Below are 23,901 nucleotides of genomic sequence, written 5' to 3'. Positions count from 1 at the left end.
AATTTATAATATTAACAAGTTAATTGCTTGTTTAGTTATTAAAATTTTTACATTTCTATTTTATTGAAGATTTAGAAATTCCCATTTGGTAGATTTTAATTTTTAAATATAAAAAATTTAATTCATTAGTGTATATAAATTCAAATTTTATTAAAAATATAAAATTTATTATTTAATAAACTTTTAATTCATTGAAATTAAAACTCGTCATTGATTTTTTTAAGCTCAATTTCTCTCCCCCGGATGAACCATATAGTCAGGAGAAACCATGAACCAGAATAGAAGAACTTTCCCTACCCATGAGTAAATATTTCATAGTAGCCTCGTTAGATCGTATATCTTTCTTGGTATATCCAGATAATAAGTAAGAGCATAAATTGAAACATTCTGAAGTTACAAAGATAATTATTAAATCGTTAACACTGCATAAAAATATTCTTTTTTGAATAACTGTTAATATGAATAACAGAAACTCTGTTATAACTATTTTTGTACATTCAATGTACTTTACGGATAGAGAAATACAGAGAGTTGAACATAGTAAAATAAGAAATTGTTCATTTAGATAATTAGCGGACTTTAATTTATCAAAACTGAAAATTTAATTGATTAGTGTATAGGAATTAAAATCACATAGAGAAGTTATCACTTGGTGTGGGCTTTGTTTCATGTGGTGTTTTTAATGGTGATTATCTGCCACAGAGTGGATAGCATGCTCACAGGCTCATGCCACAACCACCATCAAAAATGGCAGCAAGCTTTTCTTACTCACCAACTCCACCACCATCAACCCACATTTCCAAATTCACCCCTCTGCAGCCTCAGCTCATCTACACGCTCGACAGACACTGCACCACTATGAAAGACCTCAAAAAGATCCATGCCCATCTTATCAAAACTGGTTTAGTCAACCACATCTTCGCTGCTAGTCGCATCTTGGCTTTCTGCACCTCCCCGGCCGGTGACATTAACTATGCTTACTTGTTCTTTACCCGAATCTCAAACCCTAATCTATTTACTTGGAACACTATCATTAGAGGCTTCTCACGAAGCTCAACTCCACAATACGCCATTTTTCTTTTCATTCGAATGCTGTTCTTTTCAACTATAGAGCCACATAGGTTAACTTACCCTTCAGTTTTTAAGGCTTATGCTCAGCTTGGCTTAGCCCGTGAAGGCGCTCAGCTTCATGGAAGAGTTATAAAAATGGGTCTTGAATTTGATCAGTTCATACGGAATACTATCTTGTTTATGTATGCTACTTGTGGGTATTTGAATGAAGCATGGAGAATTTTTGATGAAGATATGGAATCTGATGTCGTTGCGTGGAATTCAATGATTATGGGTCTTGCTAAGCGTGGGGAGGTTGATGAATCGAGGAGGCTGTTTGGTAAAATGCCACAAAGAAATGGAGTTTCATGGAGTTGTATGATTAGTGGGTATGTAAGGAATGGGAAGTATAAGGAGGCTTTAGAGCTTTTTCAAGAAATGCAAGAGAGGGAGATTAAACCTAGTGAATTTACAATGGTGAGCTTATTAAATTCTTGTGCTTCCTTGTCTGCACTCAGACAAGGAAAATGGATTCATGAGTATTTAACAAAGAACAATTTTGAGTTGAATGGTATTGTTGTTACTGCAATTATAGACATGTATTGCAAGTGTGGTTGTGTTAAAATGGCTTCACAAGTTTTTAACAGTGTGCCTAAAAAGCCATTATCATGTTGGAACTCCATGATTTTGGGCTTAGCTAACAATGGTTGTGAGGAAGAAGCAATAGAATTATTCTCCAGGCTAGAGTCTTGTAACCTAAAACCAGATGATGTCAGTTTTATTGGTGTGCTTACAGCTTGCAGTCACTCAAAGATGGTGGATAAAGCAAAGGAGTATTTCTCATTAATGGTAGGAAGATTTAACATCAAACCATCAATGAAGCACTACAATTGTATGGTTGATGTGCTGGGCAGAGCTGGATTTCTTACAGAAGCAGAAGAATTTATAACAAGTATGCCTATAAAGCCAGATGCTATTATATTGAGTTCTTTGCTCTCTGCTTGTAGACAGCACGGAGACATTGAGATGGCTAAACGGGTGTCTGAGTATATAATTGAGTCGGATCCAAATGAAGAATGCGGTCATGTGCTCATGTCTAATATTTATGCTACTACCAGCCAATTCGATGAAGCAATTGAGCAAAGGGTTTTGATGAAGGAAAAGCAAATAGAAAAAGAACCAGGGTGTAGTTTGATTGAAGTTGATGGTGAAGTTCATGAGTTTGTATCTGGTGGAATGCGAAATCCGAAAGCTAAGGAGATATATCTTTTATTGAATGATATTGAAATGAAAAGGGTGTGATCTGCAGAATTCTTCTTGATTCGGTTCCTCAAGCAAAATTATGTGGTCTGGATGTTAAATCCTTTGAGGTCAGGCTCTTTATTTTCCAGCTCCAAAAAAAGATACTCGATATGCATCTATCATCATATATTTTTGCCAACGAAAACAAAGTCAGATCAAACCGGAAAACATGAGGTTCGAACAAGGACTACATATAACCTATTGAGCCAAAGTTGATCAGCTGACTTCAGACATACTGCTCTTATAATCTCAAGTATAAAGTTATTGATAGTATGCTTCATATTAGTTTGTATATATATATTTGAAATCTCCACTATCAAGTTATAAGTGCAATTACAGCAAAATTAAGCTGTGTTGTTTGAAGATAGAAATGAAGCTACATCAACAATGATCTTTCAAGTAAGACGAAATAGGACAGATTGGCAATCACCAAACTAAGTTTTTGACATAGTTCGGGGCGGTGCCCAAGAGTATATCTCAGGAGGCATATTTCCATTAGTGATCAAGTTCTGTGGCATGCCATAGAGTTCTGGGATATCCAGGTGATGGTGACGACCATTCTGGTAATGCTGGTTCTGCAAAGTTGCAGCAACTTCATCATCATCTAGAGGAAGACGATCAAAGGTAGCATTCATGAATGAAGCAGCCATGATGACAACAGGACCAGAAGCAATGAGTGCACCCACCACACCTCCACCCACAACCTGTCCTTGAGCACCAGCCAAATAAATGGTTAGCCCGGTGATTCCTGGTGGAGCAGGAGGAGGTAAGACCGATCCAAGTAAAGAAAGGATTTCAAAACGGCCATGAAGGGTCACAATTGCCCCAGATGAAGCTGGTTGTCGAAGAGTAACATTGGTCACACACCCATTTCCGCTAAGTATGCAGATTCCCCTTTGCTTCCTTCTTGCAAAGCTTGCTAAACTCTCACAAACATCACAACCAGAACCAACCTCCATAGCATGTGCTCTAAGAGTGTTGGGACTGTCACGAGTTACAATAATAGGAGGCTTTGGCTTGTTTTTAGACCCGGCTGGCCTCCCCCGAGGCCGCCTAGCTGTTTCACCCTCTGTTGGTTGCACCACCTTTGACAACTTGGGAGCCATCAGCATTGCATCAATATTTGTTGTCCTGTGATTACTACCCTTCTCAAATTCTTGGCTTCTATTCAGACTAGTTTTGGACACAACACCAGGGGTACCTCCTGCCATTCTTGTCCTTGTTCTCAATGCCTAAAAATCCGTTTGAACAGCATCCAGTGAGATGGTTTAAGTAATGGATTGTTGTAAATAATTTTACTCTCCAAACTCAAAAGAATGATTGGGGTGTATAGGTGGTGATTAAGTGGTACCAACCTTATAATTTACATTCTTCTTTTTGCCTACTTCCCATCTGACACCTCATGTTAATTGCCCCCCTTAACAGATACCCATATAGCATATAAATATTCTCCCAACATATTTAGAGTTTGTGGAGCAGAGGCCACCACCACACACCATATTTTATAAGTTCAAATAATAGGGTTAAAACATTGATTAACTGTAAAAGCCTAATAATAAGAAATGGATGCATTCCACTAAGTTGATTTTTTTTGTTCCTTCTATTAAATTCTCCACTGTCCAGTCAAAAGCCCCTTGCACAATGAACAAACTAGTTAGCAAGCTACCTATCTAACCCTAACCACAGAGATCAGGCTACAGGGACACGGCAAACACAATTTTGGAGTATGTACAATGGGACATTGGCAATCCTCGAAAGGAAATATTTGATGAAACTCTAATTAACACCTAATTCCCCACTATCAAACTCACTACAATACCTGCTGAAAAAAATACAGGAAAAAAGAACTGCATCATCATGGTGTTAGTAGCCGGGCCGCCAAATCTGATTTGGCGATTGCACACTTGAAGGACCTTGAGATCCACTTAGACTCAAATCACTGAGGCTTTGCAGCTGCTGTTCTCTTGTAATCCTCAATTCTGTATTATAAATATTTGGATACCCCAAACCTCCATACTGTTGTGGGGGCTGCTGATTCTGTCGGTATCTAGCGTGCTGTTGATTCTGTCCCAGTATGTTGTAGTAGCCACTGTCTGGAACAGCTGACATTGTTCTTGAACTAGGCCCATAGTTCCAAGTTGCACTACTATCATTCTGTTAAGACAAGAATATACTCAAAAGGATGAACAAATAAAGGCTACAACAACAAGAAGATCAATTAAGAAGAGGGACAATAACATTAAGCTTGAAGATATCTGGTTTGGCATGCACATACTAAATATAATACCGTCATCATTCTTTTTGTATTGATCACACATTTAACAAAGAACAGAGGTAAATAGCAATACACTGGTACAAATTACCTGACGTAAGATGGGATTCTGGCCATCTTTATACTGTGCACGCAAAACATCATCATAGGCACCGCCTGAAGCATTCAACAGGTTATGCAGAAAGCTTCCAGGAACGTTGGTAGGACTTCCAAAATTTCCATAACCAGAAGTAGCAATTGAATTTGGCAAACTGTGTATGCTCACATCACCTCTGTGAGTTGAAAGGTTGTACTTCATGCCTGCCAGAGATTCATGAATTGCACTGCTGTCTGCATATACTTGTTGGGGAGGTGGCATATATGCATAGCTCTGAGTCATTGCAGGAGTTACAGCATCAGAGTACGAATTTGTTGGTAAGTACTGAGGCTGTATAGGTCCTGTTGCCAGGTTTCCACCAGGCAAAACCTGTGTGGATGGCTGGGTCAACGAAAAGATACCTGAACCCTGCATAATGTCAAAAAACAGTTTCATAAGGCTCACATCCCTTATTGAGTTTGCGTAAAAAAAATTAACTCCCAGTTTGAAGCAAATGCAGCCTGAAAGAACAGACCATATAGGTTAATCATCGAAACCACAACAATCACAAATCAGTGATAGTGGGGAACTTTGCAATATGTCCATCCAAAATATCTAATAGTAACTGTTATGAAACATGGTCAATAGCTTTTCTTCACCCCTCCCGATAGCATAGATCAGTAACTAGGATCCTACCTCTGAAACAGACATGGGCTGGTTATTCATTGTACTGCCATATCTTGCAGGCATTGGCTGTGCACTTAGAAAGGATGTAGAATCTCTTGGTCGCAAAGATTGAACAGTTGTTGCCAGCAAATCAAATGGAATAGAATTTGAGTATGGCCGCTGTAAAAGAATAAATGTATAGTTAGAAGTTATATTTAACCCGACTTCTGCAGTTTGAAGTTCAAGAGTATATTGTGGGTTACGCCAAAAGAAAAAAATATTTGAATTTTTGTGACAGTCTCTTAATTTGTTAATATTATAAGACCCTTGGTTCCAGACCTTAAGTTTTTTTACTTATTTTGGTTCCAGACCACAAGTTTTCTTTTTTTTTTTCTTTTTTTGATTTAGAGGTCAGCCTATCCTTTTTGGAGAGATCTTGGAACCTTTATTTATCTTTTAACTTCTGTTTCTTACTCTTTGTACAGAGTTGGCATCCCCTAGGTGTCCTTTTTATACATACTGTCTTTTTTCTTTCAATAAAAAGAAAAGAAATGCAAAAGTAGTAGAAAGAACAGCAGTTGATTGCATAAACTTATACCCAGAAAGAGAAAAAAGATCACAAAGTTGCAACTACGGAGTCCATGTACCATTTAAGAAAGAAAAAGGAATTTAAAAGTAAATATCGCAAATGTAAAAGTTTACATACTACCAAAACGGAAAACAAATTTGTACACAATGTGGTTTAAACTTAGATTAACAGCCTCACTCAACTAAACCTAAATACTCAAACAAACTGCCATCAGCTTCATAGATCGTAACACCATTAAAGATACATGTATATCTCACATATGTGCAAATGTGTCTACAGCACATTGAACTAGTCATATATAACTCTAACAGGGTGTTTGATTTGATGTTCATAAGAATCCACCCATGCTTGCTTAGTCAACTAAAAGATATGCTTACAAGAATCTTCCATAATATAAGAGACCCTATTGACATTTTGATTCATCTATAAAGCTTATCATAATTGGGTTGCATGCCTTGGTTTATATAATTCTCGTTTTCTCACAAAAAAAAAGCTCTCTCATACAGCTAAATTCATCAACCTGCCTGGAACCAAAAGAAGCATTCAATATAAAAGAGCGACAGAGAAACAAAATAGATTTCTGCCAGCATCATAAAAGCTATCCAAACATGACAAGAAATTCATGCTCACATTATTTCTGCGTACTTATAGCAATTCATGCAGACAGATAATTCCTATTCATTTGGAAAGAAAAAAAAAACACCTAAATTGAAAAAAGACAGGAATTATATCATGTTGCAATGGTATTACCACTTCATTTGGAAGGTAGGAAATATTTCTAGCATGTGAGTCTATCAAGAAAGTCGATGGTTGACTTGATTGTTGGATATTCCTCAAACTAGAATCTGCTGATGATGATGATGGGATTTGCTCTTGACTTGTAGTTGCTTCAGGAATATTCTGGGTCAGAAGCTCTTTAAGTACAGCTACAGGCAAATCACAGTTCCTAGTATCTGCAGCTTTTATATGATGATCATACATGTCTCCAACATCACTATCACCATGACACCCTGAATTTCTGCAAGGAAAATGTACAATGAAACAAAAGAAACAAGGTGTACATTTAATAGAACTATGCCAACCGACTCATGCCTGCTGTCTAAATGTGCAGCAGGTGGCTTATCTCTCCCTGCAGAGGTCTCCTCCAAGTCATTTATCACGGTATAACATCCAGGTGCCTTATAAGGAGCAGAAGCATTGCCAGACCTATAGGTACCGAAACTGAGATGTGAACAGTCAGCAGCCAAGGCTTGTAGATAATTTGGAAGCACCACCGCACAGTTATCTTCTGCAGGGGGAACCACCGGCTCATTCTTCTCTATGCTTAGTTGCTGCAAACTCACAGTAGCTGACGATACAGCTACACTGGCATCATCAGTAAGAGATGCAGAATCACCTGGAAACAAAGTTCAACTAAATCAAAGAAGCAGGAAAGAAAAAAAAGAAAGGAAAATTCCAGTCAGTGGCAAAATCCACTTCCTCGGAGAGCAGAAACAAAATAGAGTATAGTGGATAACATGCATTAATTACTCTAAGAAATACCCAAACCCAAATCTTAACAACGCACAAAAATGCAGAATACTAGGGAGAGGCGCATATTAAAATCAGGAAGGAAATCTTCAAAATAAATAGTTTAGCCATTTCCCCCGTCCATTAGCCACTAGAACCTAGAAACCTTATAACCATCAGATCATAAGTAAGCACTACAGTTGGGGGGATATTGATGCATTAATATAAATGATTAGATTTTTAGAAATAAAATAATTATTAACTTTTTGCCTCTATCAGTTGCTAAACCAAGTAATCAAAACTTCTACATCATAGATTACCCCAGACTCAGGTGACCACCATTCATCACCTTTATCAACTTGGATTTTTTAAAAAATACAAGTAGATATTGCAGATGGAATAGCCATCCTTCAAATTGCAGCACTTGCATCCCAAAGAAAACTAAGGTACTTGATGGTCAAAAAGAAGTAAAAGATGAACACCCACACAGATAAAGGAAACGAATAATTACCTTCTTGATTTTCATGCATGGACCCATGAGAATCACTGGAATTCTTATCGTTAAGCAACTTTCCATCACCGTTAAATGCTCCCTCAGTTCCAGTGACCAGTAAGTGTCTGCTAGTGGCTGAAGCAGCCAAAGTAAAATCGTTATCAACATTTTCACCTGAAAAAGTCCTCTTTGATGCTACAGCTTCATCTAATCGGGAGTTATCCGGCAAGTTAGCTATATCGCCATGTACTAGAGACTCATTATAGTACTTGGCATCTGAGACTGTGGCAGATGCATCAAAGGCAGGTGTTGGAGTAGCAACTGTTACTTGCTCAATCATCGGCCATTCATTATCAAAATCATGTTCGTCCAAAATAACCTCTGAAACACCAGACTGATGTGTAGAATGCATATCCTCATGCATCTCTGATCGAGGAGGTGTTGGGGCATGGGCAGGTTTTGCATGGTACTGAGATGAGTTTATGGCAACTGTATCCTGAGATGAATCAGTTGATATTTGAGAACCTTTATTGTAAGGCCTACCCATCCTCACAATGTCAGCCATGGAAACATGCCCTGAGTTGGCTGCCAACAAAGTAGGTTGAAGTCTTGGAGATGGTGGCACCGATGATGAGATATAATCACCTGTTCCTACTGATTGTCTACCATTATCAGCATTTAAAGAATCACTGCAAAGGATTTAAGAAAAGCAGAAACAAATAATGAGATATTACAGCAAGCAGCAAACCAACAAAGGGTAGAGTCAGAACACTGTAGAGCATCAACTACTTGTAATGATTGAATGTTACAAAACCTTCATTTACAGGCACACCTGAAATAATTTCCTTTTTAATGCTACTTAAACATATTTCTTTAACATGAATAAAAGTCATAATCAATCAGAAATTGAGTCACAGTAAAATGGAACAAGATCAGGCATAGCTAGGTCATGTCTACAAAACTCCAGATATGGTCATAAATTTCTTAGCTTAATAAACCCCAGTATATAACATATACTAAAATGAACAATTACATAGGATTTACTTCAAATATCCAATGTCTGTCAAACATGAGAAGTACGCACAGTCTGAGGGCCACAGACTTGGAAGAGAGAGCGGAGGACTTTGTCTGATTGTGAAGAGGAGGGAGGCTGCTTCTTATTGAAAAATTTGAACATTAACTTCTCGAAAAAAAGAACAGTCAGAATGGGAACATGCATGAGGAAACTCTTTTTTTTTTTAAAAAAAAAATATAGATATCATCATTAAAATTCTCCAAAAATATACGCCGAGTACATGAATGACTTACAAAATTAAGCAAGCTTTTAATGTTGACACTTCATAGTTTCTAAAAATTGCTCCAAAAACGGACATTTTCATGAAATACCTTCACCGAGTAATAAATGATGCGTTCTTAATTTATAAGGACAATCTTTTTTCCCATTCAACATTGGACATGCATGAGGAAACTCTGAAAATGGAGCATTCCTTTTTTTAAAACTAGAGAAAGAAATTTTATTAAGATAACGAAGGGAACATTACAAAAAAAAAAAACAACAGATAAGATATTCTGCTGAAACAGAAGGAAAAGAGAACAAAAAAGTAAATAGAAAACAAATCACATGACTATAGCATCCCAGCTCTTATGGAAGACGGTGAGGGAGATGTCAGAGGATTCCCATGAGTCTTGGCCCAAAGGAAAGCCAGATATGTTGTCTTGTCCCAGATGAGGCTGTCCAACAAAGGACAGTCTTACAAAATCTGCATATTTCTTTCTATCTAAATAGTCCAAAGACCAGCTAAAGACACTCCTCGCCACAATAGTCTGGCCTTAATCTGGAAACCACCAAAGTCTGCGCTCATGAAACAATCCAAAGAAGGAAGAGAAACCCACATGTCAAGAGACTAAATCGATGAATTTGTAGCAACTCATTAGTGTTAAGCCAATTTGCAATTGCAGCACAAAAACCTTCACCTTTGAAGGGAACCTTGACTTGCTAGAATGCCTCGGTAAAGGTATTTCCATAACAACCAGAATTCTTTGTCATACGGAGAATTCCTTATTCAATGAAAAACTATAGTATCGCCTTTCTAAACAAGTTGGTGGTAGTCCGTACAGTCCATGCATCTTGATGATAGGATTTAAGAGCTGGTTCATCACCCTTCAAGCTTGCCTTCCCTGTATCCCTCTTTCGTGTGTATCTTTGTTTAAAATCCAGATTGATATAGAAAATTGTGGGAGAGATTTCTGTGATTTCGGGTGAGAGGAAGTTCTAGAAATAACTAGATAGATGGACGTATATTGCAATAAAAAAATATGTGTATTTCAATTGTACATCAAAGAACCTTGCTCTTGTGGTTAAATTGCTCTGGTACAGGATAGTGAAAAGTTCAGGTTAGTCCACAATGGTTGGGACACCAAGGCCAATTCTACCATCATACGCCCCTAGAAATTCATTCCTTGATTCCTTTCCCCCTATGCTTCTTTGCAAGGTGGGCAATGAACCTCATTTTCTCTTCTCAGAATATTATTGGAGGGAAGATTTTTGCTTCGCTACTCATCTTCCTCATCCATATCATCCATCTTTGAGACATTTTGCACCTATCTCCAGTTCTATGAATTTCCTGATAGGAAATCGATTTGGAACTTTTTTCTTTCCCGTAACTTAGAATGATATAAGAATGAATGATAAAGAAAAGAGAGATTTCATGTCTTCATGAACATTCTTAACAATTTTTATTCGACCTATATTCCTAATAGTTGAACTTGGAGCCTTGAATCTTTGGTGTTTATACATGTAAATCTTTTTTTTTTTTTTGCTTGGCTATTGTTTTAAATAGGATTAAAGCCAAAACAAATTATTTGGAAGTCAACTACTCATAGAGCTCTTTCTCCTGATACTTGTTTAATGTGTTTCTATGCATGGTGGAACGAATTGTTTCTTTTGTCTGGGGTTGTGCTAGAGTTCCCCCAACTTGAAGATTTTTAATCTACTTGGATACAGGAAGGAAAACAGAGCATAAGGTGCTGTTTGAAGGGGACACTTTCTATGGTGTGTGGGCCATTTTGTTGAAAAATAATGCTACAAATTTCAAGTATCAATTTCAACCACATTACATGGTTGAGGATGGGATGATCCTCTTTGCTTTGCTTTGGGCAAGAGTAAAACGCCTTAGAACGAGGATACAATTTTTGCTTTGGAAAGATATAGGGGCTTGTAAGATGAAATATTGCAATGTTATGGCCTTTTTTTATGATATTTCAAAGGCAAGTTTTGCATTAATAGACAAACTGTTCAAGATTTTCTAACTTACTCAACCAATGGCTTCTTAAGCATCATTCTTGAAGGATAAACTAAGGTATTATACTATTAAGGGACTTGAGGAGTTTAGCATGTCATTCAATGTCAACGATGGCTAGTGAGCAGATGGGTGAATGGCAGTTTGGGGTGTTGAGGATTTGCAATTAGGTTTCTTTGAGTTTCTGTTTTTGAGAATTTTTTTTAGCTCAAACATGTCTTGGCATAGCATTTGGATATCTAGCATACGAACTTTTAGCTTTGGTACCAGTTGAGGCAAGACAAATTAGTGCTAATTTGCCTACTTAAAGATTTGATAATAAAAACCTAGACATTACACCAAGAGGTTATTAGATATCACATCCAAAAAGTCCTAAACATCATACTCAAGAGTTGATTACATCACACAACTAAAAAATTGACAAACTTTCTAACTATTTGTTAAATAACTGAAGTTTGTATAAAAAAAAGTGAAGTTATAAAGACATTTATAATGTTCTATAAGTAAACTTACCTGCATAAGACTAAACGAAGAAATATTAATACTAATGAGATTAGAAAATAATACTACTAAGACAGATAAGAAAAATTGATATTAAAAAAATATAATTCTAAAGTTACTAAAATTAAAATAATATACTTCTAAAATAGTATAATAGAAATTTTTAATTTGTTTAAACAATCTAAACTTATCACATTCTGGAACTGTTCTGTTGCAAGGAAAATTCAAATCAATGCATTCAAAGAAAACAAAAACTAAGGGCACAAAAGAAGTATTGACTTCAGTTCAACGAACCTGTATGATGAAGCTTGGTCGTTCAAAGTTTTCGTTGATGCATGAGACATAGAAGTATATGAATGAAGTGAAGAAGCAAGAGACTCATTCTCTTTTCGATAAGGAGCTTTACCGAGCTCTGTTAGGAGGAGAACAAATTATATACAGTACCAAAAGATGTATAAATTCTAAATATGTATGATGCAGACAGTTGTTAAAAAGCTAGATGACCCTACCAATAGTGCTGCTGCTATTCGTTGATCCACTTCTCACAACACCATGTTCACTCCCAACTCGACCTCCCCAATTGGAAGTGCCATTACTGCGAGCTTTTGATTCTTGTGTCTCTTTCATCTGACAAATTGGCATATTGATGAATATTGCTAATAAAAACAGAAAGTTCATATGATGCAAAGGAGAAAAAAAAACAAGAAAAGTTCAAGCCAATGTGACAAATGTGCAAAATGTAAGGTTATAGAACAATTCCTTTAGGCAGGGAAGAACATGAAAAGGAAAAACAATGAATCAAGGAGTGGACTTGAAGACAAAAATCTAAAGAAATAAAACTAAAAAATAGGTGCATCTGGAGATGTTACCTCTTTCCTTCTTTCACGCTTGCTCTTTACTTCATGAAAAGTATCTACACAACCAGAACATGCTAAGTATTTAGTGCTTACCCTTTCGGATCAATGTTAATAACGGTGGAACTATCATCAAAGCTTTACACTTCAACAATACATAGGACAACCAAGCCCCAAATACTTATAAGATAACTAAATAATACAATATCATGATTAGAAATCGGTTTAGTAGTATCGAAAGCCAAGCATATGGCAAACGTAAAATGCCTTCTCAGTTTCTTTGTATGCAGTTGAGTTCGTCTCTCTGGCAACCAATAAACCCTGAAGCAGAAACCAAAAATCCACAAAACTTGCAGGCACCTTGTTTAGCTATTAAGCGAGGGAAATTTTTTTTTTTAAAAAATTATAAAGGTTCAAGTCCTTTTTTGTGTATAAAGCGACAAACAAAAGCAACACAAAAGATTAGCCAAAAAGAAAAAAACTGGACACTGAAGAAATTTAGAGAAGAACGAAAGCGTTCACAAACAAGCACCCTATATTGCCTCGTGCTGGAACGATATTAAAGTGATGTAATCCGCCAAAGAAAGATGGAAAGAACTTCTCTTTACGAACAATTTCTCACTGAAGAAGCAGAACGCAACAGAAAATAAACCAAAAGCAAAAGAAAAAAAAAATGAAGGGGGAAACTGCGGGCGTTGAAAGAATGACTTCGATTGAACATAAATTCAAGCGTTTGCATCATCTTCAAAGCCACAATCTATCGAGGGAGAAAAAGAAGTTGCGGCTTCGTCCCCCCAAGAAACAAAGAACCACTCTTCAACTATCCGTTAACCTTTTTCTCGGAAACCAAACAGATAGCAACAGAACATAAGGATTATCTCACTTCAAAGAAGATAGATAGAGAGCCAGGAACCAAAAGAAAGGAAGAGAAGGACAGGGAAAGGGACCTTGAGATAGTAACCGCTGAGCGGCCTCGTTAGGGTCCATAGCACAGTCTTTAAGGACGGCGTAGATCTCAGCGTCCGTACAGTTCTTGTTCACCATCTCCCTCAAGCTCTGCACTATCCTCTTCGCAGTCCCCGGAATCTGCGCCCCTCCGCCGCCACTTCCACCGTTGGTTTTGCTGTCACTCCCCATTCCTTTTCTCTCTGTTTCTGCGGCTCCCCCTTGAAGATTATCAGATCAAACAATAACCTATTCTCTCTCCTCCTCACAATTATATATATACACACACACAAAAAAAGGAGAAATATTTCAATTCTTTCTCTGTGCGTTTTTCTCTTTTTTCCCTTTTTGTATGTATATACACACACACACACACACACACACACACACACACACACGCACATATATATATATATACACACAGCGGCTTTTTTTTTCCTTTTCTTTTCTTCTCCTTGTGTACTGATTTTCAGTAATTTGAGAACGTCTTCCGGGTCTCACCGACTGTGATGTAATCTCCACGACAGCTAAAACCATAACCGACTCTTTCGGATAAGATCCACCCGTCCATCAATGGGGCCCAGGGTAACGCTCTTTGATATATAAGTCAACGGTTCTGATGGTGAGATGACCCGACGGTTTGTGTGAGCTTGGATCCATCGAATCACTTGTGGTTTTTCTAATACCATGATTAATTAATAATTAATAATTAATTTAAGATTTTTGGGTACTTTGTCTTCCAGTATTTTAATCACATTTGTCGTGATTATTTACTAAATAATAATGTAAAAGTAATTAAATTATAATGTAGAACTTTCTTAATTCTTTTATTAACTAAATGTTAAAGTATAATAAAATAAATTTAATTAATAATGTAATATCTATTTATTAAAAATCGTATCTGATTCTAAGTAATTAAAAATCTTATCTAACTTCGTAGATTTAAATAAAAAATACTTAGAAAAAGAAATTCAATTATGTCTTAAATAATCATAATTAATTATTTTAATCACAATTTGCATCGAGGATTATAAGATTGTATTTAAATAATTAACTTTTAATTTTGATTAATTTAGATAAAAGTTTTAAATTATAAATTCACCCATAAATTTTGAATTTATTACGCAAATAGCTTGAAAAAAATAAATTATTCCCACTCCAGACCAGCTCGATCAAACGGTCAATTTCCATTGACCATCGTCTCAATTCCTTCCTCTGCAAACAACGAAGACCGAGCTCCACGTGCAGTGATGCATGCTCCTCCAAACCTCACCGCTTCCGCAACTTAGTCCCTTCTCTAATCTAGTCCTAGTTTTAGCTACTACTTATTCCAATGGAGAAGAAAGAGTCTTCCTATTATTGCTCAGGCGACATCTCGCATTTGGATATTTCAATTTCTTCCTATCTGTTTGGTGCCTGGGGAATTCGTCGAAAAGAAAACGAGATTTATCGATCGTTTTCTTCCTTGGTTTACGAGTAATGAGTTTCTTTTAGCTACATTATGCTGTACTTCCTTTTGTTTTCTTCGTTTTCTATATTTTGCTTTCTCGGCAGCCAAACAGAAATTTGTTGTTTATGGTCGATTACAAACCGTCTTTTTAGGGTTTAGGTGTTGATTTATTGTGTTATTGATTTGTTTATAATCACAGTTAGGCGTTCTCTCTGATTTCCATTTATTTATTTGTTTCTTTGCAGTTCATTTCCCGTGTTTTCATCATTTCGGTTGTAGGGGAATTTCGCTGCACGTACTGGAAATTAGAATCATTTCCTGCCATAGAATATTCTACTGGTACGTATATCGAATAAACTGTTAGTAATTAAATGGAAACGATTGCTTACACATCCAAATTGCTGGAAAAACACCCCTTGGTTTAGTTCGAGCTAAAAGCTCAAATGCGCTTTGCTTGATCTATCTGACACGGATCATTCTACATTGCTTTCTTTGCACTCCCTTTTGTGCAGATAGAAGCAATATTCAAATGTATAGTTTGCTCTAAGCCAAATGTTCTATGTAAAATGTCACAAAAGATTAGTGGAATTCTAATCTCACAAAATATTAGTTTGTTGAACTCTAATTATTCAAGAAGATGCAACGATGATGATATGCAGAAATACATATTAAATATAAGAGTATGTTATCCCTCTATTGCTTCATATTTTTACACCTTGTAATTTTCTCGAGTTTATTTCTGTAACTTTAGCATGTTCAGTTATAGCTTCCTTTTGTTGGTTGACTAATTGTTGCATGTATTATAATATGTGAAATGTAGACTATTTGGTTCTTTACTTCAAGTTTTAGTTTGACTTAATTATATCTTTATGTGATTTGGGGAGACTTACCGCCTTTTTTTTTTTTCCCTTCTAATGAAGTCATTTTGAGATTGCGAAATATGATGTTGAGAACTGAAGGCAATTGGCTTCTTTATATGGTTGCTATCATTTAGGAAATCACCCAGGCTGGTCATCTCTCCTTCTAACATCATGCATGACTCAGACAACAACTATTTTCCCTTACTCATTTGCCACCTACCCTTTGTAATTTATAGATATCGGGTCTATGATAAGTTATTGTTTAACTGATAATTGGAAATTACTCCTATTCTGAATTTTAGTTCACAAACAATACTTGGTTCATCATCCGATGAAAAAGGTGACCTGATGCTTTGGAACAACTAGCTTAGTGCTGACAATACTCTTAAGATTAATTATTTTAATTTTCCTTACAGCCAAAGAGTGGTGGCATGGTAGTTGAAGTACATAACAGCAGGTATTTTTAATTTTTTAAAATCTGATTGGAGTTGATGACATTCGATACTTAACTTATGATGTCCTTCTCACGAGCATTTATAACAATCATTCCTTTGACTTTGTTTTGGGTTATATGGAAAGAGAGATAGGAGGGCTTTTGAGGGTGTCGAAAATGATATTCACAAAGTTAAGGACAGGTGGTTTCATTATTTTGGGTATAGTTTATTGGGCGGCCATGATTTACATGTGACGGAGGATTTTGGATACATAGTTGATATAATGACTAACTTATAAATATTTTATACATGGGCAGTATCCCCTTGGTATCTCAATTTTAATACATTTGTTACTGTTACATTAAAAAAAATGTTTAGTAGTACTGGTCTTCTTAGGGTATGCATTTTTTGTCATCTTCCTCTCTTTTCTCACTTATTTAAAAGAAGAAAAAGAGAGAAAAGGGCTTATCTTGATATTTCTCAAGTGGATGCACAGATTCAATTTACTGCCATCTATTGCTTTGTAGAAGCCCATTATGATTGTTGCTAGTGACAATCATTTACCATCCTTGAGTAATCAGATGAACAAGCAAGAGAATAAAACCCAGTCAAGTCGAGATCTCATGTTGGGGAATGATCTTTGGAGTAAGGGACTTATATGTGCTTTTGAGTATGTTCAAGGCCATCAGAAATTGCACCAGAGTAACTCTGGCTCAAAAATCCAGTCAGCACAAGTTGAAGATGCACCTAAAAAAGAAGGCCCCATGCATGAGCTACGAAATTCTTTGTCCTCTAGAACCAGTGGTACCAACTTAGCTGCATCTCCACCCATTGTAGAATCTACAATAACTGCTAGAGATTCAGTAAGCAACCACTGTAGTCTGGAGTCTCAGTCAAGCAATATAAGTGGCAATAAAAGTTTCCCAAGAAGTTATTGGATGCCAATCGGCTGGGCCAGAATTTCTGAACTTGTTAAAACAGTGCAGGTTGACGCTGGCTGGGCTTTATGGCCTGTCGACGTCATAGGTTACAAAGATGATGTCCCTGTAGCAGATTTGGCAGCTCCCTACTGGGAAAGACCTGCAGGCCCCACCTGGTGGTGTCATGTAGATGCAGGTAACCCATTCATAAGTTCGTGGTTGAATAATGCTCAGTGGTTACATCCTGCTATCAATCTTGCTTTGCGAGATGAAAGCAAGCTGATAAGTGAACGAATGAAGCATCTTTTATATGAGGTAAATTTCTTGTCTAATGTTTGAAGGTCCATTATAATGTTGATTGATGTTTTTTGCACTGTTGAGCTTTAGTTGTGGATTTTCTTTAGTGGTATTTAAAGACCTAATCTTGTCCTTTCTGAGGTAACACAATCCAAAAAAGAGATTCATTTTATTTGGTTTTCTCATATATGTCATGGTCCAGAGCTTTTTCTTTGTGGATATGAATGTTCCCCTTATAATATGTTATTTTGGTACATACTGCTGCAAACTTTTTGATGGAAATATATTTTTTATATTAATTTTAATGTAGCAATTGAATATTTTGGTTAAAACTTGGTAAAATTTTAGTTAATGTTTTTCTTCCAAAAAAAGGTATATTCATTCATGTGTAAATTTTTTTTATTATTTGTAAATCAGCTTATGTTTGAGATTGAAATCTGGACCTCTAAATGAGGCCAGAGTTACACAATCACTGAACTAGACATTCACACTTTCACTTATCCACCTTTTGGTTGCACAATATAGAATTTTGATATACTTCTGAAAATATGTAAAGACTAATTATATTATCGGCACACTAAGTCCACAAGATTTTTTTTTTATAGATAAAAAGTAGTATATATTAATATAGTACCAAAAAGGAGTACCATTCATTTACAAAAGATTTACAATCGTGTTAACATATCAATGATATTTCTAAAATTCACATAACTGATAATGTCATGACCTAACAAAATAAATTTAAAATAATGAATCTACCTATCTTTTAAACTATAGATACTACTCTCTATGTTATTAAAAACTGTACTATTTTTCTTCTTCCAAATGACCCTGAAGACAGTCTATTGAATCAAGTTAGCAATCTTATTTTTATATATAGCTGATCTCAAGCCCAAATTTCTTCCTCCACAGACCCTGTCATAACCCAGTCAATCCCCAAAAGACCATATACCATGCACCATAATCTATATGTTGTCGGGCAACATAATAGAAGGTGGTTACATATTTCCTCAGCTTTTAAACAACAATAGCAACCATTAATCAGCACCCTTCCTTTAATTCTCAGCTTTTCAATAGTTAAAATCCTCTTCTAACATGCCTCCCAGGCAAAAAAAGCAATGCGAGGCGGAGCCTTGGTTTTCCAAATTTGTTTTGCTGGAAAATTATATATAGACACATTCTTTTTTCTGCATAAAAAGTGGTGATATGACTTGACAGAAAAAATGTCATTTTTTTCTCTTCCATACAGGCCGGTTATCACAATTAGAAACACTCTACCCTGTCAACAACTTCATTAATTCCTCAAATTTATAAATTTCCCAATCATTCAAGTTCCTACTGACGTTGATAGACCAAACAATGTTGTCGTTAATATCCCGGTATGCTTCCTCAACAAACATCTGTTTTGACTAGGCTATGTTGAAAATTTTGGGAAATTTCCTACTGAGACAACCATCCCCAATCAAATTATCTTCCCAAAAAACAATTCTGTTTCGCTCCCCAATTTCCAACACATTGCTGAAAATTGTACCATTACATCAATATTTTCCTTCACAATCCTCTTCCATGTTAGCTAGAATCTTACTGATCTCCTTCCTATCCATGTACGTGCCCCAATGAGAATGAACAATCTTTCTCCATAAACTATTTTCTTCTGTCATTTATCTCCAAAGCCATTTCCCCTGTAGAGCGATGTTCATGTTAACCACGGACCTAATTCCAAGACCCTCCATAATTGATAGGTTCTTTGACATCCTCCCACTTCACAAGATGATACTTTCTCTCCTCTTCACTATCATCCCAAAGGAATCTACATTGTATTGCTTTCAATCTTTTAGACACCTTAACGGGGATAGTAATTGTTGATAGGAAGTATATTGGGAGATTTACCAAAGTACTTTTTATTAAAGTGTATCTTCCCCCTCTTGAGAGGAAATTTCTTTTTCCAACCTGCAAATCTTCTTTCAAACAATTCAATCACCGGTTCCCAAGACATTTGATCTTTATACCTAGCACCGAGAGGAAGGCCAAGGTATTTGAAGGGAAATTTTACCTCTTTGCACCCCATGATCATAGCAAAAGACCCAAAATCCCCAATACCACCAATTCTTGCCATTTCAGACTTGTGTAAGTTTATCTTGAGTCCTGAAACAGTGTGGAAGCACATAAGCACGCATATCAAATGTAGCATGTTTCCCAAATCCTGTTGACAGAAAATTAGGGTATCATCGGCAAAGAAAAGATGAAAAACTTCAATAGTAGCCCATCTCCTTCCCACCGAAACACCCCTAATCAGTTTCTACTCATGAGCCCTATTGAGTAACTTGTTTAAAGCCTCCATCACTATTATAGACAAAATGGGGGATAGTGGATCGCTTTGCTGCAATCCTCTTGAAACATTGAAGAAATTTGAAAGGCCCCCATTTACTAAAATAGTAAAAGAAGTGGTAGTGACACAAACTTTCATCCGTTTTCTCCATTTCTGTCCAAACTCCATTCTCAAGAGCATGTAATCCACAAAATTCCAATTCACGTGATCATATTCTTTTTCCATATCAAGTTTACACACCAAGCCATCCTTTTTATTAATCAATAAATCATCAACCGTTTCATTAGCAGACATAACAACATCAAGAATCTGCCTACCACCCACAAAAGCATGTTGACAATCTCCGATTATTTCCCCTATCACTTTAACTAATCTTCTAACCAACACCGTAGCAACAAACTTATATATACATCCAATCAAGCTTATGGGTCTAAAATCTTTGAATTCATTAGCACCACTTTTCTTGGGAATGAGGGTAATAAAGGTAGTATTAAGAGATTTAATAAACTTACCCTTAGAGTGCAAATTTTCGAAAACAGCCAAAATATCCTCTTTCAACAAAGGCCAGAAACACTGCAGAAAGTTCATGCTAAAACCATCGGGATCCAAAGCTTTATTATCATCACATGAATTTAACCCCTCAAGGATCTCTTCCGCTGTAAATTCTTCTTTTAAATATTGTCTGCTCTCTGTAGAAATACTTTGAAATGACAAGCCATCCAGTTTAGGTCAACAATCACGAGTCTCCAAATACAGGTTTGCGAAAAACCCTTTAACAACCTCGCGAAAGCAGCATTTCCCCCCAATTTTCTTTTCATCAATAACAATCTCTTCAATATAGCTAATTCTGCAGCGATAAGAGGCCAAAGCATGGAAGTATTTCGTATTTCGGTTCCCTTCCTCCGGCCACTTCTCCCTAGACTTCTGTCTCCACATCATTTCCTCCTCTTTCAAATAAGAGGCAAGGTGAATCTTTAAATTACCCTTCATATTTTGTTCCTCCTCATCCAAACCATTTTCTTCCTCTTTAGAATCCAAAGAGCTGATGTCAACCAAAATATTCTCAAAGTTACTCTTGTCATTCATCAACTCCTCTTTAGCCCAAACTTTAATAGCACTTTTCAGAAACTTGAATTTGTATGCAAGTTTGAAACTGGCACAACCCTCAACTTCGAAATTTTTCCAAGTATTTTTCACCAATCTGTGGAAATTATCACTCCTCAACCACTTGTTGTCTAGCCGAAATGGAACAGGTCCCCACTGGATCCCCTTGACCTCCAAATATACTGGATGGTGATCAGAAGTGCGACGAGGAAGAGTTTTCTGGCTTACATTAGTCTACTCGAGTAAGAAATTAAAGGAAACAAAAAATCTATCAATTTTCGACTTGCTTTTTTGAGTGGACCATGTCCATTGCCCTTTGAACAGTGGTAAATCCACCACCCCTAACCTGTCCATGACCTCTTTAAACTCAGTAGCTTCTGTTGCCGAGAAATTGTTGTCTCTCCTTTCCTCCCTTCTTAAAGTCAAGTTGAAATCACCACCTATAATCCACCTGCCACCCCACTTAATTCTGCATTTCTCCAATACATCCCAAAGAATAGTTTTCTCCACTTTGTTGCCTCTATAATAGACCCCGATGAACATCCACTCTGTGTCCCCCTTACAATTTTTAAAAAATACATGATATGGTACATTCGCCTTTGATGACATCCAGACAGTTCACCCAATCCTCCTTCCAGAATATGATCATCCCCCCAGCAGAACCTTTCGCATGAATTGCATGCCAATCCCAGTTGTTCTCACACCATAAACTGTTTGTTTTTATTGAGGAATAATCATCAATTTTCGTTTCTTACAGGCACACAATGGCAGACTTTCATTTCTTAATACACCCTTTAATAACAAGCTTTTTACCTCTATTATTCACCCTACAGATATTTGAAGATACGATTTTCCCGATCATTCACATAGCATCCTAATCCCACTAGCTGCCTTGCTCTCTTTTTTCTTTCCATCATAGCTAATAGATGATTCCAGCCTTTTAAGCTCCCTTAGGGTACCACAGCTCACTTTCTTCTTCTCTTTTAAAGCTGATTCTGTTTTACTCATAAGCACTTCCCTTTTTTCAATTACAGAGAAAAAAAATACGATAAATTTTTCATACATTTTAAAGAACGTCCATCTTTTTGCTGAACTTGTTGCCATTGTTTATGACACACTGAGAGCAGTATTTCACCTCACGGGTTGATTTGTTGACTCCCTCCAGACTCAGTTGGAGAATTTCTTCAATTTCCGCATCATGAGTTGTGTCTAGAGCCAGAACATCAGACTCTAACACCATTAAGTCATAGTTCTCCATTATGTCTTCCTTTTCCATACCGGGAAAATCCAAGTCAGTCCTTCCTTCTCCTTCGAAGTCCTCCATTGTGGAGAAAACTGAATAGATGTCATCTTCTTCTCTCTTTCTCTCATCGCCAAACACTCAGCATCTGACTCCCTTTCCACTTTCTCTTCAGCCATTTTCTCTTCGACAAACACCTAGTTCTGCACTTCCCTTTTCTCTATTTTCGTTCGAACCCTCGAGTAAAAAAGATCCCACTTCCTTAGTGCAAGATGTTCCACCTTGGGTCGGGTTAACAGAGCAATTCGGATCCGGGATTAAAATAAGGCTCCCATCAGCATCTTTCTTCATTTTCCATTTCTCTTTTTCTCTCCATGTATACCCTTTCTTTTCGCTTGACCCATCTTTTTTGTCAATCTGAGGTCGGCCCAACAAGACGACAGCCTTATCCCCCCTTTTAACAAAATGACATTTGAGATTTTCGTTTTGGCCTCCGTTTGTGGGCTCTTTGCCTCACCTGTAATGCCTATTCGGGCCAACCTGATTTGAAGCACGTTCGGATTGCCTTTGCCCTACTCGAAATGCATTACCATCAACAGCTTGAACCGTTGCCGCGTAACTCTTCGTGCCCTCAAAATCCATCACGACATTAACGTTGATCGGGGTGTTACAATGCGGACAATGGAAGGAGGCTTTCTAAGGAAACTTCATCTTATTCACATTTTCCTTTGGTAGCTTCGTTTTATTCCTTCCCCCTTCTTTATAAAGCTTAGGAGATTTTACCAGTCTATCTGCCAATTCATACGTTGCCACCATTAGCTTCTACCACCCACTCTCCTGCATTCCACTCGAAAAGAAGATCCTCTTGACTCTTCGATCTCCTTTACGGTCAGGTTTAGATATTCCCCTCGTTGGTTTGATCCATACGATATCCATAATTCGTAGTTCCTCCTCACCAAGTGCTTCGCCTATATGTCCGGTCTACATTTCCACCAAAAATCATCAAGCGCATCAAGAAACCAACCATATTCCTCCTTAATCTAAGAAGATCGACCTTCGAAACTCATGCCCGTTCTCCATGATCCGCAATCCTTCCGCCTTCTTTCCTTCACAGCATAAGTCAAAGGATTTATCTTCAATATAGAGAAACCTTCGTCCATATGAGCTCATGGATATATTTGGGTAGTGGTTGGCCTAGACAGCCGACAGATTCCGAACACGGGTTAGGGTTTAGAAGGAGAAAGAGAGAGAGAGAGAGAGAGAGAGAGAGATAAATCCTATATTTTGTAATGAATTTATCTAAAGATTCACAAGATTCACAACACCAACCCAATCATATATTTTATAATGAATTTATCCAAAAAAAAACCTTTTGGAAAATTGTTTATCTTCAAACATTTGCTTTGCAAACCCTTGTTTTGGAGTCATGCTTAATTTTCTACCACAAGATTGCTTTGGTAATTGGAGAAATTCCTTTTTTTTTTTCAATTTCAATATAGATCGTAAAATTTTTTTATTTTATATTGGTAGTATCTAAAACACTTTTTACCACATGATTTATCTAGAAATGGAAATTTTGATGTAAATTTACAAAAAGAAATAAGTATATTACGAGTTAAATATGTTAATTTTGAAAAAGAAATATTTGGACATGGCTCAAATGATGTCTTATTTCCTTATTAATTCTTTATCTAGGGTTGGCTCATTGCAG

General features: G+C 36.7%; 4 protein-coding genes across 20 annotated transcripts in view; 2 read left to right on the top strand and 2 right to left on the bottom strand.

Annotated features, from left to right (window-relative positions):
- The first annotated feature begins 599 nt into the window (after nucleotides 1-599).
- On the top strand, nucleotides 600-3,736 carry LOC110815094 (Pentatricopeptide repeat (PPR-like) superfamily protein). The gene has a single exon (XM_022042750.2). The coding sequence runs from the start codon at nucleotides 727-729 to the stop codon at nucleotides 2,350-2,352; it is 1,626 nt and encodes a 541-aa protein (XP_021898442.2). The 5' UTR covers nucleotides 600-726; the 3' UTR covers nucleotides 2,353-3,736.
- On the bottom strand, nucleotides 2,609-3,563 carry LOC110815096 (Putative AT-hook DNA-binding family protein). Its single transcript, XM_088216644.1, has one exon. The coding sequence runs from the start codon at nucleotides 3,561-3,563 to the stop codon at nucleotides 2,787-2,789; it is 777 nt and encodes a 258-aa protein (XP_088072770.1). The 3' UTR covers nucleotides 2,609-2,786.
- Nucleotides 3,737-3,919: 183 nt separating the features above from the next.
- LOC110815033 (uncharacterized) lies at nucleotides 3,920-13,984 on the bottom strand. 2 transcript variants are annotated; one of them, XM_088216642.1, is made up of 10 exons: nucleotides 13,559-13,984; nucleotides 12,627-12,670; nucleotides 12,267-12,384; nucleotides 12,052-12,169; nucleotides 7,976-8,646; nucleotides 7,048-7,351; nucleotides 6,706-6,973; nucleotides 5,397-5,546; nucleotides 4,716-5,129; nucleotides 3,920-4,506 (listed from the first exon to the last, which is right to left on the bottom strand). In XM_088216642.1, the coding sequence occupies exons 1-10, from the start codon at nucleotides 13,746-13,748 to the stop codon at nucleotides 4,216-4,218; spliced, it is 2,568 nt and encodes an 855-aa protein (XP_088072768.1). In that variant the 5' UTR covers nucleotides 13,749-13,984; the 3' UTR covers nucleotides 3,920-4,215. The 2 variants fall into 2 exon arrangements, with proteins under 2 accessions (XP_088072768.1, XP_088072769.1); XM_088216643.1 differs by lacking the exon at nucleotides 12,627-12,670 and having other exon boundaries at nucleotides 13,559-13,699.
- Nucleotides 13,985-14,701: 717 nt separating this feature from the next.
- LOC110815060 (Magnesium transporter CorA-like family protein) overlaps nucleotides 14,702-23,901 on the top strand; it is an 18,136-nt gene continuing 8,936 nt past the window's right edge. For 3 of the 16 annotated variants that reach the window (XM_088216635.1, XM_088216634.1, XM_088216636.1), the window contains exons 1-2: nucleotides 14,702-15,032; nucleotides 15,252-17,535. In XM_088216635.1, the coding sequence (XP_088072761.1) occupies nucleotides 16,837-17,535 (699 nt within the window). In that variant the 5' untranslated portion in view covers nucleotides 14,702-15,032; nucleotides 15,252-16,836. The remainder of the gene's footprint in view (nucleotides 15,033-15,251; nucleotides 17,536-23,901) is intronic. The other 13 variants (XR_015818043.1, XM_088216633.1, XR_015818051.1 and 10 more) reach the window with 12 other exon arrangements.

This window comes from Carica papaya, chromosome 3, assembly GCF_054855325.1.
Source record: "Carica papaya isolate Zhongbai chromosome 3, ASM5485532v1, whole genome shotgun sequence".
NCBI classification, from domain to species: domain Eukaryota; kingdom Viridiplantae; phylum Streptophyta; class Magnoliopsida; order Brassicales; family Caricaceae; genus Carica; species Carica papaya.
This window is presented reverse-complemented; position numbering and strand designations above follow the sequence as displayed.